This window comes from Taurulus bubalis (assembly GCF_910589615.1).
Source record: "Taurulus bubalis genome assembly, chromosome: 5".
NCBI lineage: Eukaryota > Metazoa > Chordata > Actinopteri > Perciformes > Cottidae > Taurulus > Taurulus bubalis.
The window spans coordinates 18385176-18404160 of NC_136593.1; the positions used below are offsets into that span (position 1 = coordinate 18385176).

General features: G+C 43.5%; 1 protein-coding gene across 1 annotated transcript; it reads left to right on the forward strand.

The window, feature by feature from the left end:
- Positions 1–6196: 6196 nt before the first annotated feature.
- On the forward strand, positions 6197–17721 carry LOC306736836 (inter-alpha-trypsin inhibitor heavy chain H3-like; the record flags this gene model as incomplete). Its single annotated transcript, XM_079218512.1, has 14 exons — positions 6197–6354; positions 6433–6537; positions 7627–7789; positions 8121–8231; positions 8354–8482; positions 8620–8736; positions 8838–9006; positions 10175–10300; positions 10731–10912; positions 11086–11271; positions 11952–12091; positions 12252–12412; positions 12573–12602; positions 17597–17721. 14 exons carry the CDS (start codon positions 6197–6199, stop codon positions 17665–17667), a joined length of 1848 nt encoding a protein of 615 aa, XP_079074638.1. The 3' UTR covers positions 17668–17721.
- Between the last annotated feature and the right edge of the window lie 1264 nt (positions 17722–18985).

The window sequence follows — 18985 nt, forward strand, 5'->3', positions numbered from 1 at the left end:
TACAGACTGATTTGTTTTATATGGTTTTACCTGTGTGTGTGTGTGTGTGTGTGTGTGTGTGTGTGTGTGTGTGTGTGTGTGTGTGTGTGTGTGTGTGTGTGTGTGTGTGTGTGTGTGTGTGAAGCGGCGCCCCCCTGTAGTTCCACTGACCACTCTTTCATCACAGTGGCGGAAATAGGCTTCAATAGTAACAGCCTGAAATCTACCAATAGACTGACAACTTTTGCAGAGGGTCCTTCCTCGTGCAGAGGAGGGATCAGTTAAAAAACTATTACGGGTAGAGCTAATACTTCAACCTCATCATTTCCAGTCTCTTATCCCCGCCCCGAATTCCCTTCATATACTTGTTTTCATCTTTCCGGGGAAGCGGCGACACTGTTTCCCAGCCATGCCTTCGCAGTGGAGAGTCATGCTGCTGTGGATGTGTGTGTGCATCTGGCTTCCAGCTCAAGCGCGGAGAGCTCTGCTCGTTTATCGCAGAAATGCTCTGACACAGGTATTTAACGTGAGCACCATTTTCATGTAAACAACGTCTGTTTTGTTGTTGTCTATCGGCAGCTTTCGCTTCATAAGTGACCGCTGCAACCACTGTTCATGAGCCTGTGTCTGCAGTAAAGTCATATCTCGTTATTACTAAGTGACGTTTCCCATGAACAAATCCCCAGGAACGCAAGTGCGCACTTCGCGAGTCTGGCGGCAGCAGCTGTTTTCCTGGAAAAAGGATGTCAAGCCGTATCATCCGATCTTTCTAGAATACTATTTCATACAATCTTTTGTTCTGATTCGTAGGCTTAAAAAAAGGGAAATTGACTGCACGTTTTCTTTTTAGGGCCCGAGCATTTAGCGGATTAGTGTAATGTTTAAATTATTATTATTATTATTATTATTATTATTATTGTAGCGACCCTGGGTCAGGAAAACTACGAGACGTAGATGGCTTATAGGGTGTTTATTAAGGGAACATAGAACAGGCTAATTTGGGCCGTAGCCTACGCCAAAACAACAGCAAAACCCCGTGAAAGCCTCTCAGCCAGCTTCACGTCTGCTCCGCGTCATAGACTCTGCTCCGAACGGCTCGTAACACAATACCACACAACACAACAACATCACTCGCTCTCCAATCACAGACACGCTTCACAGCTACCAGCTCATGAGACGTTTACTGACATCCTGAACATAACATCTATAACATAACATTTCCCTCAGTCCGTTACATTATTATATAGATATGACAAATTGGCTCGAAAACGCCGCTTTTTGAGTAGCCCCAACATTGCGTATCGCAAAGCCCTAAACCAGTGGTTCTCAAACTTTTCTGTCACGCCCCACTTTGGAGGAAGAAAAATGTTCGGGCCCCAACAAAATCACATACTTCTCAAAAGTATGACTTATGCCGTGTTCACCGCGGCAGTTTACTCGCGTGAGTGAAACGAGGGTGCGTCGCGAAGGGGGCGTGGCTTAGCTCTGTTGCTTGCCTCTGTGAGAGACAAGCGACGGAGCTTTCATTTCCGCTATCGACCATGGAATAAATAACCACTAGTTCTGCTTTATACTTGTTGTGGAAGTCCTAAACATGTCGGAACATGAAACGCCCTCATATTTGGGTTCATAACGTCATCCGTAGCCGCACACAGCTCGGTGAATTTCACCAACTCCTCCAGGAACTGCGTCTCGCGTATCTACGTACAACCATACCTATTATGCCATCCACCATGGCAATAACCACTAGTTCTGCTTTATACTTTTTGTGTAAATTCCACATATGTCGGAACATGAAACTCCATGCTGTCTGGGTTCATAATATTGAAGCCGCTGTCAGCGCTGGTTCTGGCGGAGCAGCAGCAGTTTGATTCAGCAACGGCAGGACGGCGGTGATGACAGGCGGAGCTTCTCAACGCTGATTCTCAACGCTGATTGGCTGCCGCAACTTTGCCAAAAAATTACCTCTTAACGTTCTGCCGTCCCGCGGGCGTCCTTTACTGGACATTCTATTGTATACCGTACCCCCTATTTATAGTTCGGTACGAGTTCAGTACGAGTGCCCTGAGTTTCTGGAAACCTACGATTCTTGTGATTCCAGCTGTGCAATCTGTTTCAAGATCAGACCACCACAGCAGCTACAAACAAGACTTTTGTCAGACAACATCCAGGCAACTCACCGATGACGCTTCATATTGATCCATAAATCCATAACATTCCAACAACAATGGTGTTGTCACGTCGTAAATGTCCAATAAATAAAAAATCCCATAAAAGATTTAGTCCAAAACACGTGATTACATTCATATCAGCTGGAAGATATGAAATAATACATTTTTGTTTTTAGAAGAAAAGCAAGTTTGCATGAGAGTATATTCGGTATCAAAATGACCGCCGAAATCTAACGTTTCTTATGAATCCTCACTTGAACCAATAGGAGCTTCATGTCCTGACTGACAGGCTACATTCCTCAACCAGAAGCTACGTTGAAGAACAGGCTCAGATTCTATTTTCTTACGTGGATCAAGCCTGTCACGTCGTACGGCTCGGATGACAGTTCGTTTTTTAGGGAATTTCATTGGCTGTACGTTTCGTACGTTTCGTACGTTTTCGTACGTTTCGTACAGCCAATGAAATTCCTTAAAAAACGAATACCAGGAAGAGGGGGGGCGGATAATCACAACAGGCTTCAGTTTGATGAGAAGAGACTTCTCCTGACAGAGCCTCAGTTTGGCATTGAATTAGCATGAAAATGCATTTATACTTCATTTTCCCTGTGTCAGCAATACTGGTAGTAAATATGAATAGCACCTCTATAAGTTTGCAAGACTATAAGCCTTTTTAATAGGTATATAGTATATATATCATGAATATTTTCAGTCTCCAAATGGAAAAACTCCTAGACATTTCATTAGAAAAACACGTGTAAAATATTCATTTTCTGTGATATTGTTATCTGCTTTTTACTTAGACTAGATAAGGCTTCAGGCTATGGTTCCATTGTGTTTTCCAGTTCATAAGTCCCATTTATAGTCATCTACAGGCATCTATTTGCAAAGAAATGTTCAGGCGGAAATAAAAACCTTATACTTTAGTGTGTTCAAACTTATATAACTCAGTGTCAGCAGCACTTAAAGTGATTCTGACTATTGAGGGAAAAAAGCTTCAGATTGTTACCTTTCAAAAGAGACCAAGAACATGCATTTACTCCAAACAATTCAAGTACAGCTTGCAATTTACTTTGGGTATAGGCGTTTTTCTTCAAATTTTACAGGAACGCTAAGAGGATTTATTAACCACAGAGCGAATTTTTCACCGGGAGGCGAAGTGGCGGGGCGAAAATTGGCAACTCCTTTGGTGTGAACACGCCATTAGTATATCATAATGATAAGATACTAAGTCATATTACTATCTCATAATTATGAGCTTACATTTTTGTCTTGACATTTGTAATCTATTAACAAGAATAAAAATCAACTCTTAAAATCTGTTTTTCCTTTATTTAGTTTTGTACTGTTTCTCCAGTCGGATCTGAAGAAGACGGAAAAGAAGAAAACGTTTATAAAGCATGTTTTTAATTGAAATTTAACCTTATAAACACAACGCCCCTTTTTCTCTTTTTCCGAAAAGAGTTTTTAGTTTTTTTCAAAACTAAAACTGTGCTATCTCCTCATTCACAAAGTTGATTTAATTCATTTAAATTGCTAAAATACCGTAACCCTTGTGAGAAGAGGCGTGTGGTTTTACAAAATTGTTAAGTTTTAATATTTCCGTAAGGGTGCGTTCCGAGATCCTGCGATCTCATTGGCTCAGACTCTTCTGAAAGCGTGTCAGACGACACATGCAGAAGGAGGGGGGCATTTTTTATATACAATTTGTCATGATGTGAGCAAGGATAAGGTCAAAGTAGATTCATGTTGCAACCAGCCTGCCTAGATATCTGTTTATTCCTGCCAGCTTGATTGTTGTGTGACCTTTACATCCAAAACTCTTTTCCCATGTCTGTCTACATTTTTTTGTTTGATTCTGGGGCCACACCTTGCTTACGCAATCTACTCAATAAACTTGCTCTGAAAGACGTGTTGTGAAAGAGAGAGGCAGTTTAAGGATCATATCAAAAGCATGGAAGCCTCACAAAAGGACGACTGATGCAGTGGTTGTACAAAATTGAGTCGAACATGCCATGGTGTGACTGATGGGAAACATTCGGGAAAACACCACATGTAGTGATGGCGAATAGTTATTAATTTGGTGCATATCTCTCTCCAATCCTGCTTTTCCTTTTCCAATAATCATGCAGTCATATGTTGTGTTCCAGGAAACCAAAGAAGCTTTGGGCCCCAGGTCAATAACGGTATGCAAAACTAAGTCCTATGCTGATGTTCGTATCATCCTGCTGAAAATAAACTGCATATCCTTGTCTTTTTCTTACAGAAAAGAAGCACACCCTCTGTAAATGTAAGGAAACAATTTCTATATATACAATTCTAAAGTCAAAACAAAGGTACAATCGCTCTTATCAATAAGGCATTTCTACATTCATGCTAATGTATCATTCAAAGTGAATAGTGAAACCTGGATATTATAATTCAACAGACACAAGGCCATGGACATGATGATTGGTAACTTGTATCTCATTGTAGTGGTATTGCTGTTTGCAAAATGAAGTCCGCATTCTCTGTAAACCTCATTGGCTCCAGATGTCTCTTGTTCTGCTCTTGCCCCTGCAGTGTCCATTGCCATGTATTTATCTCTTCTATTTGCTTTGCTGGAGATAATACACATGCTGGAAGTGATTTGTTCATATGTGCTTTATTTATTTCTCTAAAAGGTTCAACATGCATTGGGTTTGTCTGAGCTTCTTACCCTATCTCTAAGGCTGAGCCCGGGCACCCTATGGAGGAAACTAATTTCGGCCGCTTGTATCCGCAACCTTGTTTTTTCGGTCACGACTCAGAGTTCGTGGCCCTAGGTGAGGGTTGGGATGTAGACCGGCCATTAAATTGATTCGCCAAGATGGTCCGGTGCAGCGCCTGTTTTACTGTTGCAGCCGCACCTCGGTGTGACACTCGAGAGTCAACTCTCCCTGACTGCCAACATTACTGCAACAACACGTTCCTGTAGTTAAATGCTACACTACATCAGGAGAATATGTCCCCTTCTCACCCAGCACAGGTTCTCGTCCAGGCTCTGATTATCGCACGCCTAGACTACTGTAACTCCTTCCTGGCAGGTCTACTTGCTAGTGCCATCCGATCTCTGCTGCTCATCCAGAATGCAGCAGCTCGACTGGTCTTTAACCTCCCTAAATTCACCCACACTACTCCGCTCCTACGCGCCTTTCACTGGTTACCAGTGGCTGCCGCATCCGCTTCAAAACATTGGTACTTGCATACCGTCCTGCGAACAGATCGGGTCCAGTCTACATCCAGGACATGGTAAAACCATACACCCCAGTCCGTTCACTCCACTCGGCTTCTGCAAATCGGCTTGTAGCTCCGTCACTGAGAGCTAAACACTCAACAAAGTCACAACTGTTTAATGTCCTGGCTCCTCAATGGTGGAATGAGCTTTCCATTGACATCAGGACAGCAGAAAGTCTCTACATTTTCCGCCGCCTGATGATATCCCCGTCCGGGTCAGCAGCTCCCCGCCCTTTCTGAGAACAGCCTCGGGCAGGCCCTGCTTTCCCTTCCTTTGGCCGTCGGATGGTTTGCCAGAACCTCCTTGACGCCAACCAAAAGTCCTTCTCCATGGCCTCCCCAAACTCCTCCCATGCCCGAGTTTTAGCATGCAACACGGCAGCGCTCAGACTTGGGCTCGGGATCCCCACTCCCGCCCAGTGACTCTCACCCTGCGTAACTCTAGTAAAGGACAACGTCCAACCCTTCTCCAGGACCTTGGTTCCAGAGCCAGCTCTGTGCGTGGAGGTGAGCCCAACTATACCTAGCTGGTGCCACTCCAACACCCTGCACCAGCTCTTGCTCTTTCCCTGCTAGCGAGGTGACGTTCCACATCCCTAGAGCTAGTCTATGCTGCCAGCTACATGTTTAGATGGAAAGCAACATTGTGACTTCAATGATCTAAGCTGAGAATGGAAGGTGGAAAGGTCAGGTGACTGGGACTGGTAGGAATGTGGTAACTGCAGTACAGAGGAGAAAGGGCAATAGGTAATGAAAATGAATGAGGCAGAACGTGACACTGTCCATTCTCTCAGATGGTGGAGGTGTACAGCGTGGAAGTGGACTGCACGGTGACGTCTCGTTTTGCCCGCACCGTCACGACCTCCAGGGCTCTGAACAAGGCAAACTCCTCCCAGGAAATCTTCTTTGATGTGGAGCTGCCCAAGACGGCCTTCATCGCCAACTTCAGCATGTCAGTCAGAATCTAATACTTTTGACTTTTACAATAGATCTTTCTTCACCTTTTGACAAGTGTCTTTGTTCCTCACAGGGAAATTGATGGTGAGGTGTATGTCGGGGAGGTGAAGGGGAAAGAGAATGCCAAGAAACAGTATGAGAAGGCTGTTTCCTCTGGACAGACTGCTGGACTGGTCAAGTGAGTCGGACTGGAAGATGTTACAGAGGGCTGTTGGTGGCGGTGTGAACAACACATTAAGGCAGTGGTTCTCAAACTTGTTTTGTCACGCCCCACATTGGAGGAAGAAGAATGTTCGTGCCCCACCGCCCCAACAAAATGTTAACAAAATGGTCCATGCTGAATTTTTATTGAAATAACCTTTTGTGACTCCTCCATCCATGCTTTTTCAAACAAAGAAAATTTAAATCCCTTTCAAGTAAACCAGATCGCGCCAGACAAAAACAAATAACATGTGCAATCACTTAACAATGCAAATAAAGTTCTATCTGTGCAAAAGATAACTAATATTTGGCAAAGAAAATGCCTATTGTGGCTGCAATTAACGTGTTTTGCATTGAATATATTTTAAAGATAATAACAATAACGTGCAACCTGTGCAAAACAAAACAAAATGAGTGCAGATATATGTGAGCCATCAAGTTTCATAGTTGCTGCAATGAGCCTGCTTTCCTCTACAAATCTTTTTAAAACAGGGTTGCAGGCCGCTCTCAATTCATGCTCAATGTTGAGCTTAGATCTGTATTTGGTTTTAAGAGATGCAACAACAGAAAAACCGACCTCATGGAGATCTCACGGAGTTCTCACGGAGATGGTTTATGGCAAAACGGCAAGAATCTGTGAGTCGCGCAAGCTTGACCTGTTAACGGCGTAACGTAAACATTTCCAAAGTACAGGCATACCATGTATTTATTCATGACGTTTTATGTCCGTGTACTTTGTACTTTTGTACGATATAAAGTTCTCATGTAGCTCATGGGGAGTTGTTGTCCTGAAACCACAAGGTTCATGGTTCGATCCCTGGTCTCTCCACAGTTTGCATGTCGAAGTGTCTTTGAGCAAGACACTGAACCTCCAGTTGCTCCCCGGGCGCTTCACAGCAGCACATTGCTCCTTAATTACTAAAGATTGGTGAAATGCAAAGAATCACTGTGGGATTAATAAAGGATTTCTTTTTTTTTATGATAACAAAAAAAAGAGCCCCACCTGTAATACCTCCCCACAGTTTGAGAACCACTGCATAAAGGTAACACATGAACATCATTATAGGGCCTCTGGAAGGAAGATGGAGACGTTTTCAGTGTCTGTCAACATCGCAGCCAAAAGCAGCGTGGCTTTCATTCTGACCTACGAGGAGCTCCTTCAGAGGAAACTGGGCCAGTATGAGATCCTGACTCGAGTTAAACCCAAACAACCGGTGCAGGAGTTTCAGGTGGGACTCGCTTTCCTGTGTGTGTGTGTGTGTGTGTGTGTGTGTGTGTGTGTGTGTGTGTGTGTGTGTGTGGGTGATGAAGCGGCGCCCCCCTGTAGTTCCACTGACTGCCCCCTCTTTCATCACCGTGGCGGAAATGGGCTTCAATAGTTACAATGTGTGTTTGTGTGTCCAGTGCTAGGAATGCATAGTGTGAGGAGGTGAGGAATTTAATGAGATGTCATTAATGAGACATTCATTCACAAAACACATTGTGTGTGTGTGTGTGTGTGTGTGTGTGTGTGTGTGTGTGTGTGTGTGTGTGTGTGTGTTTGTGTTTGTGTGGAGACAGATTGTGGCTAACATCTATGAACCCCAGGGCATTGCTTTTGTTGAGGCCACTGCAACCTTCCTCTCCAATGAGCTGCTCCCCCTGGTGGAGAAAAACGTCACAGACAACAAGGTAAAGGGTTTGAAATATTTCTATCCTGTTGTTTATAGACTTATAATGACTCTATAATGGTTTTGTTAGCATTAATGATGTGTCCTACAATGTCAACTGAAATAAAACTCGTCGTCTCTCAGGCACACATCTCTTTCTCACCAACACTGGAGCAGCAGAGGAAATGTCCAGGATGTGAAGGCACCATAATTGATGGAGATTTCATCATCAAGTATGATGTGAAACAAAAAGAGGGCCTTGGGGAAGTTCAGGTCAGCGGCCAGCACTTTGCTTAGTATTTTACTTCTGATCTTAGTTTTACTTCTTTAGTTGTTGAAAGGTGAGCATAGTTGTGCCCTTGTGTTATATTTCCACATTAGTCTTAATCATATTCTGTATTTCCCTTCAGATTGTGAACGGATACTTTGTGCACTTCTTCGCTCCACCTCACCTGCCCAGAGTCCCAAAGAATGTGGTGTTTGTGATAGACAGGAGCGGATCAATGAGTGGAAGTAAGATTGCACAGGTAAAACACATTGTGTGTAGGTGAGCCCCATACTGTATACATCACTATGCTATAGTGATATATACTTAAATCTTCATGTGTGGATTTGGGAACCTTTGCAGACCCGCGATGCTCTAGTGGCCATTCTGAAAGATCTCCATGAAGAGGACCACTTTGCTCTGATCCTGTTTGATGGTGGCATTACCACCTGGAAGGACTCCCTGACCAAAGCAACACAGAGATATGTGACTGAAGCCATTGCCTACATCAGGAAACTACAAGAGAGTGGAAGTAAGAGGAAAGCAAATGGTCCCAACTTTCATGCCATATTTTTTGTGCACTTTGTTGGGATCTTGCATGAGCGGGTTTGGTTATCAGCAAGTATGAAAACAAAATTATTATTATTAACAAAATTATTAATATCAAATAATAAGAGCGGGGCACCACCCTGGGATCAGGGGCCAATAACCAAACTACGAGCAACAATGGATGCAGTCCCAGTGCTAGACAGAGACATTAAAAAAGCTCTCGTGAACAAGGAGGTGGTGATTTGTGTCTTCCTAGATATAGAGGGCCGATGATATGCCGTGGAAAGAGGGATTAGTTGTGAAATTGTATGATGCAGGGGTTCGGGGCAAGATGTTGAATTCGATCAAAGATTTTCTGAGAACCCTTTGCATATAGGTGAGAGTGGGAGCGAGCGCTTCTGATGCTGAATAGACAATGGGACCCCGCAGGGCAGTGTTATCAGTCCTATCTGGTTTAATATAGTTGTTAATGATATGTTTGATGGTAAATCTCTTTTTGCTGATGATGGAGCAATATGGGAGACAGGGTGCAATGCGTACCTTCGGATTCCTAGGCTGAAAATCTCTAAGCCTAAAGACCTTACCGCTCTAACGGCGGGTTAAACAGCAAGCAGATTCTCGTCTGGCTGCGAATGTCGACTTGAAGAATCCAAGAACGCCGTGAGCTCCCTTCTGCAGGTGAAAGTGGCGGAGCCCGAGGAAAGTTATCAGTTTTGTCCTTCTGGATCCGAAAACAGTCTATTGTTTGTCCAACGAAGTTAAGACTCTCAAGACTTTCATCCAAGCCGAGTCGGATGGGCACAAAGTATTTATATAGTTGGTGACGTCAGGGCGGTGTCACAGGGACTGTATTTACACTTAGTTTTTTGTAAGGATTGAACAAACACGATACAATGTATTATGTTTTTTTAGAAGTGCAGATAATTGTATTTTGTTTCCCCCATGCTTCCAGTCTTTATGCTAAGCTAATAAAACCACCTGCTGGCTGTAGCTTCATATTTAGTGGACTAAAATGAGAGAGGTATGTACCTTCTCATCTAATGCTCAGCAGAAACTGTTTTGTTGTTTGTTTGTTTGTAGTTATTTCCTCTATGATAATGTACCTCAAGAAAAGTCCATGTTAATTTGCTCATTGTATTATTACCTTTCAGGCACCAATATCAATGACGCTGTACTGAGGGCAGTGAGCATGCTGGACAGAGAAAGACGAGATAAAAACCTTCCAGAGAGAAGTGCGGACATGATTATTTTATTGACTGATGGGATGCCAAACAGCGGTAAACAGTCTGAATAGTATATGTAATTCTCTATTTAGATTAAGTACAGCAGTTTAAAGCATGTGTGACATGTAGCTAACTGATTTAAGTACAAGGGCTGGTTCTGTGCACAGTGCACAGACACATTTTGATGAAGTAAAGTAGTCAAAAGGGTTTGGTTCGTTCTGTTTTTTATCTGTTTGTAAAGAAAGACCTGATGAAAATCCTTTTAAGATTATAAGTTGTCTGTTAATAAAGACACACCTTTAGTGGACTGATCACTGACAGATTTGTCAACAATTTGATTCACAAAAGAATTTGTACTTTTCAAAAAGTTGTCAAGCTCTTGAAAAAACAAGTAAGTTAAGCAACTTAAGTCTTGTTGAAACTGCAAGGCTTTCATTCCTGGCTCATACATAACACACGTGTGTGCCTGCATGTATGCATGTAGGGGAGTCCAACCTGAAGACGATTCAGGAGAATGTGCGCTCTGCTATTGGGGGGAAGATGACTATGTTCTCTCTTGGATTCGGAAATGATGTGGATTACTCCTTCCTGGATGTGATGTCCAGACAAAACAAAGGAGCAGCCCGCAGGATCTTTGAGGGTTCAGATGCAGCCGTTCAACTCAAGGTAGGGTGTTTATGGCAAACATAATGTCCATGCATAGGTATACAATATACATAGTATTTTGTTGTGTGTGTGTGCGTGTGTGTGTGTGTGTGTGTGTGTGTGTGTGTTTGCATATTCAAGGATATTTATACATTTAAAGACAATGCACGATTTGGAGTGTGTCTTTGTTCCAGGGTTTCTATGAGGAGGTGGCGACCCCTCTGCTCTTGGAGGTAGACCTGCGTTATCCTGAACAAGCAGTGATTTTCGTTACCAAAAACCACTACAGCCAGTTGTTTAACGGCTCAGAGATCGTGGTGGCCGGTCGGCTGACGGACAGTGACATGGATAACTTCTTGGTGGAGGTGTTCGCCCAGGGGGTGAGGAAAAAGACAACACTATGTCAATTAAAGCATGAGTAAGACAATATCTGGTCATTGTGATGAATAAACAATATGTGCACTTGCTATCATATCAGACATGCATTGTTACTGAATATTGAATGTTGAAAGTGACATTGTTAACAAATATAACTTATTGTCTTAGTCTTGGTATTTTAACTTTAGTTTTATTCGATACTACTGTATCTCAGGGCCTCAGTAGTGATCAAATCATTATGCCATGATGGTCCTATTTTACTCTTCCATCTTTTTAGGGATGGTCACAGAAAAATCACAAATACTAATTTTGGTGGATTGCCATGTAATTGCACAGTCATGGTCCCCAGAGGATGAATCCTACTCACTTGATCCCATAACTTTTCATCAGGTTTCATCATCAGGTCAAAATTTTCGTTTATGATGAAATACCTTCAAAGCTATCATTGTTCCCATCAACCTCAGCTCTACTTCTTACTAATTAGCAAATGTCAGTGTACACACGTGCTAAACTAAGATGGAGAACATAGTGAACATTACACCTAGGGTATTTATCCCACATTAAGTAAACTTTTGAAAAAGTTTAGTAGACTCTTAGACTTGTTATCAAATGGTTATATGAATCTCCTCTTATGTCAGTAATACCTGTTATTAAATCTTTCATCTTTCTCCTCTTCCATCAGCCTGAGGAGGACTTCCAGTTGCAGGGAAAGGCCAGTGTGATAAACTTGGATTTGATCTACCCAGACCAGGAGTACATCTTTGGGGATTTTTCAGAGCGTCTTTGGGCCTACCTCACCATCCAACAGCTACTAGAGAACAGGTTTGTTCTTCCGAATGGTGTCGGACATCTTTGTTTGTACCTGCACCAAGAAGCAGGCTTATCCATGAACTGTGACAGATGTGCTTTTTATTGGACATCATGTGCAAATTTGTATTAAACAATCAACTACTCTACTCCATCTTCCACTTCAATCTCCCAGTGACATTGGTACTCAGCAAGAGAAAGACAGTGTGACAGCCAAGGCCCTGGACTTGTCCCTGAGATACAACTTCGTCACCCCTCTCACCTCCATGGTGGTCACCAAGCCTGAAACTGAGCACGGACCAGTCGGCCCTCTCATCGCTGATAAACTGACTGAGGGTGAGGAAAATGGCAACGGGCCAATGTTGATAGTGATCTGCTTAACTGAACCAGTATATTATTCCTTTTAAAATGTAGAGCATATTTTTATTAGAAACCTTTTGAATCAGTATATGTAAATAGAGGTTGTGCGTTTTCTAATTGTTTCCCTGTTTCACAGACCAGCGACAGGAAACAGAGAGAGGAATGGGTACGACACACTCTTTTAACTTCATTATGTGGAATACCTTATTTAGCCTTTATTTTACCAGGATTTATTTTTGTTCTTTACGTCAGTTCTTTTTTGATTCACCACACATGTGTGAATATCACACTGAAGAAATTAGGGTAGCAAACACTTTTGACTGTGGTGAAGCCTGACTGGAGTGGCTTAGAAAGTGGTAGGAGGCAGACATGAGAGTTTTGTCAAGAAACCAAAGGTGTTTATTTACATAAATTGCTCTGCTACTCGTGAACCAAACTTATCTACAAACAATAAATAAACAAATCAAACAAAAAGTTAACTTACTGAAAAAAGGTAACTTAGATTAACCTAACCTCATGTGCACACAGGTACACAGTAATGTTCTCTTTCCCCCGTAACCAAAGAACCTCTACCTCTACTACCTTTAGCTGGCACAATTCAGCATATAAATAAAGGACGTGGCTGGGCAGGGCCTATGCCAACCACCAGAGGAGATGAAGAAGCGTTTTATTATCATGATAAGTCCAACAAAATAATACATTGTATTTGTATAGCGCTTTAAAAGGTACTCAAGGCACTTTACATGGTAAAGAAAAACAATAGAGGCAGCAATAAAACAAGAAAGATGACAATAGTGAAAATATATATATTTTTTAAATAGTATAACAGGTTAAAAGCAGATTTAATTAAATTAGTTCTAAGTGCTGTTTTGAAAGTGGTGAGTGATGGAGAATGTCTGAGGTGCTGAGGGAGAGAGTTCCAGAGGGACGGGGCAGCAATGGACAAGGCTCTGTCCCCACAGGTCCGATGCTTGGACAGAGTAGGAGGTTGGCGTCTGCGGATCTGAGGTTGCGGGTGGGAGCGTGTCGATGCAGGAGGTCAGAGAGGTATGAAGGGGTGAGGTTGTGAAGGGCTTTGTTTAGCTCGCAGTGACGGAGCTACAAGCCGATTGGCAGAAGCCGAGCGGAGCGAACGAGCTGGGGTGTACGGTTTTACCATGTCCTGGATGTAGATTGTACCCGATCTGTTCGTAGCACAGTACGCAAGTACCAATGTTTTGAAGCGGTTGCGGGCGACCACCAGTAACCAGTGAAGGTCGCGGAGGAGCGGAGTAGCGTGGGTGAATTTCTGGAGGCTAAAACCAGTCGAGTTGCTGCATTCTGGATGAGTTGCAGAGGTCGGATGGCACTAGTAGGTAGACCTGCCAGGAGGGAGTTACAGTGGTCAAGATGATCAGAGCTTGTACGAGAACCTGTGCCGCCTTCTGAGTGAGAAGGGGACGTATTCTCCTGATGTTGTACAGCATGAACCTACAGGAATGTGTTGTTGCGGTGATTGAGTTGACAGAAGTAGTAGTATACTCTTGTTGTGCCTTATTTTGATTACCTTAAGTTTATTGTAATTGTGTGTGTTAGGAGAACCCAGCAAAACAAGCATTTCATTGTACAGAGTAACTCTGTTATATGTGCATATGACAATAAAAATATATTGAATCTTGAAGTGGGTTTGCAGATGATGAACTTGCACTGAGAGCCGATGTGGACATCACTGGGACGGATGTAGGAGAGGTTGTTTCTATTTATGGCTCTGTGAATGCGGTGTGGGAGTGGCGGCCTGTCTGTCACAATAGTCAGAATGGGGAGAGCTGCAGATGAGGGGGTTAATGACAAATCGGGTCAGTAGGAGGAGCTGTCACAGAAAACTGTGCTTTGGTGCAGCAGCAGAGAAGAAGAGGAGGCGTGTTTGTGAAGTGTAAATAGTCATGCAGATGGACAGGATTCTACAGCGTGCTGCAAGTTAGCCGTGATCAGGCGGCTATCCAGCTTGTTGAGATGAATACCATCGTTCCTAAAAGAGGAAGAGCGGTCCCAGAACAGATTAAAATTGCTAATGAAGCCCATGTTGTGGGTCCCGCAGGCGGATTGGAGCCAAGTGTGGAGACTGAGGACTCTGCTGAACCGCTGCAATCCATGGCCGAGTGTGGGGGTTGGACCACTGATAAAAACGGACAGTCCAAAGCTATTTAAGACATGAAGAAGATTTTTTTAATCAATCTTGGTCAACTCAGACTGTTGGAGGGAGGTGTCGTTAATTCCCACATGAACAATAATTTGCTGAACGGTGGTTGGAAGTGTGTGCAGCAGTTTTAGAAGGATATCTGGGACCATTGCTCCGGGAAAACGATGTGTGGCTGCATTGAAGAAGCAGATATTCCTGATGATTGAGTCCCCAACTATCGGTGTGGATGGCCAGAAAAGGGGGCGAGGGGGTAGCACTGTGCACTTAGCGCGAATGGATGGAAGAGGTGGAGATGTGGCCAGTGATGGGGGAGAGGTCAGAGGACGACTGAGAGAATGGCGCGCAGGATTTCGCCGCGGTGCCGGTGTGAAGAACGGTGGCGAGTTCTGGGACGGGAGGGGCCCTGGCGTAGGCGGGACCCACAAGGCAGCGGGGTGGATGGCGGAGGCAGCTGTAGATCCCTCACCAGAGGAGGGAAGTCCTGGAGGGCAAGGATGTTGTATTTATTCTCCAGTGGGACTTTGAAGTGTTGAGTGGCAGTAGAGGTATGCCTGCCTCCCGAGCTGCTGTGAGCACGGACCGAGGACCACGGCTGGTTGTGGGAAGGAGTGGAGCTGACCAGGGCTTTAGGCTTAGCACAGAGCCAGGACTCCTCCGGGACTGTGAGCAGAGGAGGGGAGGCGACGGCAGAGACACAGGGTGCGTCGGTTTATAAAGATATGATTAATGGAATGCTGCACTGAATCAGCAAAGAAACATGGGCACAATGGTGCGTTCTCACCCACTCTGTCACACACACCCACCATACGGCTGGAGAGACAAGTACCATCTGGTAATTCTAGCATTATGTCTTTCATTTTGTGAATCCACTGCAATGCGCGATGGTCAGACTCCAGAACAAACGCTTTGCCAATCGGGTACTTTTCCACCGTTAAATACATTGTGACCCTTGCAAAGAGTTTTCGATTGTAGTGCACAGGCAACTGGTTTCCAGCCTGTCCTTGCAATAACACTGCTCTGAGACCTACTCCAGAAGCATCTGTCTGGACCGTAAAGGGGAGAGTGAAATCTGGACACTGCAAAACAGGTTCTTGACACACACAGTTTTTCAAGTCCTTGAAAGCAATTTCACTTTCTTCCATCCATTTAACTTTTATTGGACTGAATTTGCTAGTCATGTCAGTTAGTAGCGCAGATCTTGATGAAAAGTTCGGGATAAGTCTGCGATACCAACCTACTACCCCCAAGAAAGAGCGTAGCCGCCTCTTGGTGTTAGGTAGTGGTGAAGCTGCAATCGCCTCAACCTTTCCAACCTGAGGACGGATGCCTCCACCTCCAATCACATAGCCAAGGTACTGGACCTCTGGCTTGGCAATGTAACACTTCTTATCATTGATGACTAGACCAGCACTGTGGATGTGTTGAAAGACACCAGCAAGATGTTGGACATGCTCCTCCCAGGTCCGGCTAAAGATAACGATGTCATCAATGTAGGCTGCTGCGTAGTCCTCTGCTCCTCTCAAAACTTCACCAACCAATCTCTGAAATGTTTCTGGTGCTCCGTGCAAACCAAAGGGCATCATTCTGAATCTGAACAGGCCGCTTGGAAGCCTGAATGTTGTCATGTGCTTAGAAGATTCAGTTCAGGGCACTTTCCAGTACCCTTTACACAGGTCCAGGGTCGTTAGGAAATTAGCATTTTCCCAGCGCTCAATCAATTCATTAACTCTTGACAATGGATAGGGATCAAATGCAGACACAGCATTTAACTTTGAAAAGTTAACACAGAATCTCATTTTAGGGTCATCCTTCTAAGGAACCAACACCACAGGGCTACACCACTGCGAGATGGCTCGATGATTCCTGTAGCCAGCATCTCCACTTCTTGCTTCAGTCCTGGAACAAATCTGGCTGGAATGCGGCAGGTTGTGTCCCTGATTGGCCGCTATTCTAGTGAATGCAAACGGATTTGATGTTCCAACATGGCTTTAGACTGAAGAGCTCTCTTCTCATGTAGGCTTGTAATTCCTGGCTTTTGTCTGGCGAAAATAGTAAAAATATTGTCAGAAAATACTGCTCCTGAAGTTCTTCCTCGTCAGCAATTGTGCATGCTCACAAGGTTGAAGACCACTATGGTTGGTCTACCCATGCTTTCAGAAGGTTTACATGAAAGACTTGATGCTTTTTCCGCCGATCTGGTAAAATGAGTTCCTACGTGACTGGGCCGGCCTTTTTTGTAATCTTGTATGGCCCCTGCCACTTGGCAAGGAGACCACTGTCAGACGTTGGCAGATAACTTTCTAGCCCTCCTGGAAAACTCTTCTTCTAGAAGCCTTGCCATGACTCTTCTTCTATCGCTGCTGTGCTTGAGCCAGATTACCATCGACGAGCTCCTAAAATTGGTCCAGTTTGTCTCTCATCTTCAGGACATATGTAAGTTTACTGCACTGCTGTTGTGACATGGTAAAATATTGACCAAATTTGGCAAAATAGGTGGGACAGAGAGTAGAAAGGGAGACATTTATATCATATTCTAAAGAGTGTCAAAGTTACCAGTGTAGGAAGTTGGAATAGGAGAGAGGAAACTGCTCTGACAAGGTTACGGTTGGGCCCTAGTGCACTAAACAAAAGAAAATGATAGGGAAACCTCAGACAAGGCTGTGTTAAGGATGTGGAGAAGAGGAGTCGGTTGAGCATGTGAGTTGTAAGGCGTATGAGATGCAGAGAGAGATGATGAGGAATAATTTGAAGGAATTAGGGGTACATGAATGTACACTGAAAGGAGTACTGAGCATGGGTGAGAGAGCACAGGTTAGAGAACTGTTAGCGTTCTTAAAGAACATAGTCTTTTTTTTTTAGGGTATGTTTGAAATGTAGGGATAAGGTACAGGGGTTATTTATTTATTTTTACTTAATTTTTTGATGTTATTTGTTTTGTTTTGTTTGGAGTAAAGAGTGTAATTAAATTGTCTGATTCATAGCCGAAATAGAAGATGAAGAAGAAGCGCTTCGTTCTTCGGACTCTGAAATGCATGGTGGGTATAGTAAGTAACAACAAAATATATAATTAATGGAATGCTGCACTGAATCAGCAAAGAAACATGGGGACAAGTGGTGCGTTCTCACCCACTCTGTCACAGACTGTTATATATGCTTTCTGTATGACATGATATTTTAACACTACTTTTTCAGCAGACATGCCTCCAGCAGTGAGAAATGACGCTCCGTGCTTCAACATCAATGACAAACCAGGAACCATTTGCAACCTGGCTAGAGACCCAATGACAATGTTACTGATTGTTACACTGATAATGTCTGCGGTTTGTGAACGTTAGAACGGTGGCCGATTTACTGCATGACTAATGTGGCATGTAAAACTTTCCAATTCTAGGCTATCATATAATTATAGAAGTTGGAGTATTTCACATACCAAATGAACTTCTCTACACTACTTGGCAATCAAATACATATTTTGCTCTACATTTATTTTTTTGCCTCCTGTCGGTGCAGGAGTTGCACTGCATGTACCTTGCTCAGCCCAGCATGTTTGGGTTTAATGTATTTGCACTTGGGGTTCACTTCAAGGTATCATGGGTGTCTACATATGGGACATGACCTTGGCCATAACTGTACCAATTGTGTTTTCCCTCACTTTGTGCATTTGGAGATGCACGTTGATTCGCAAAAATACTGCCCTTCACCTCCTCGAGAAGAGATGAGTAATAACTATTTGGAAATACGGACTGTGTGAAGGGGAAACTACTACACTGGTAGTACAACCCACCGTGATGCGTCTCCTTGAAACATGGAGCAGCAGGATGGGTTCAGCACTGGACCTGAGGAGGAGAGGGAGAATTTGGAGATGATCGACTGTGAATACATATAACGCTGGAATGTTGGAGTGGTACAAGTAGCCTACAGCTAGCACTTAATTTCCTCAACCTCATCATCACTGTTCACAGCAACAACATGTTAAGAGCTATCCCTTGAGGGCAAGGGGTAGAATGCATGTTTAACTGTAGTACATTTACTTTAGCAAATATTAAATGCAGTAACTGCAGTAAAGGAATATTTTTTTATAGTGGCATTTATTTCCCCGCCGTACCTTTCTACAAATATGTTGATATGCTGATTGTGCCGCACTCAAAAATATAATTTTACAAGCCACACAAAAGGTGAAATTTATGCTTTATTGGAAGTATTTTCAAACAGTGTGTTTAACTTCTGCAAACGAAAAGACGACAAGGATACTGACTGACGAGTTTGTTAAATGTACCGCAGCGCAAAGCCCCTAATGTTACACAAAAAAATGTATCGCCTAAAACAATTTAGGGCCGAATTTTAAAATGACCCAACTGTAATACATGAGT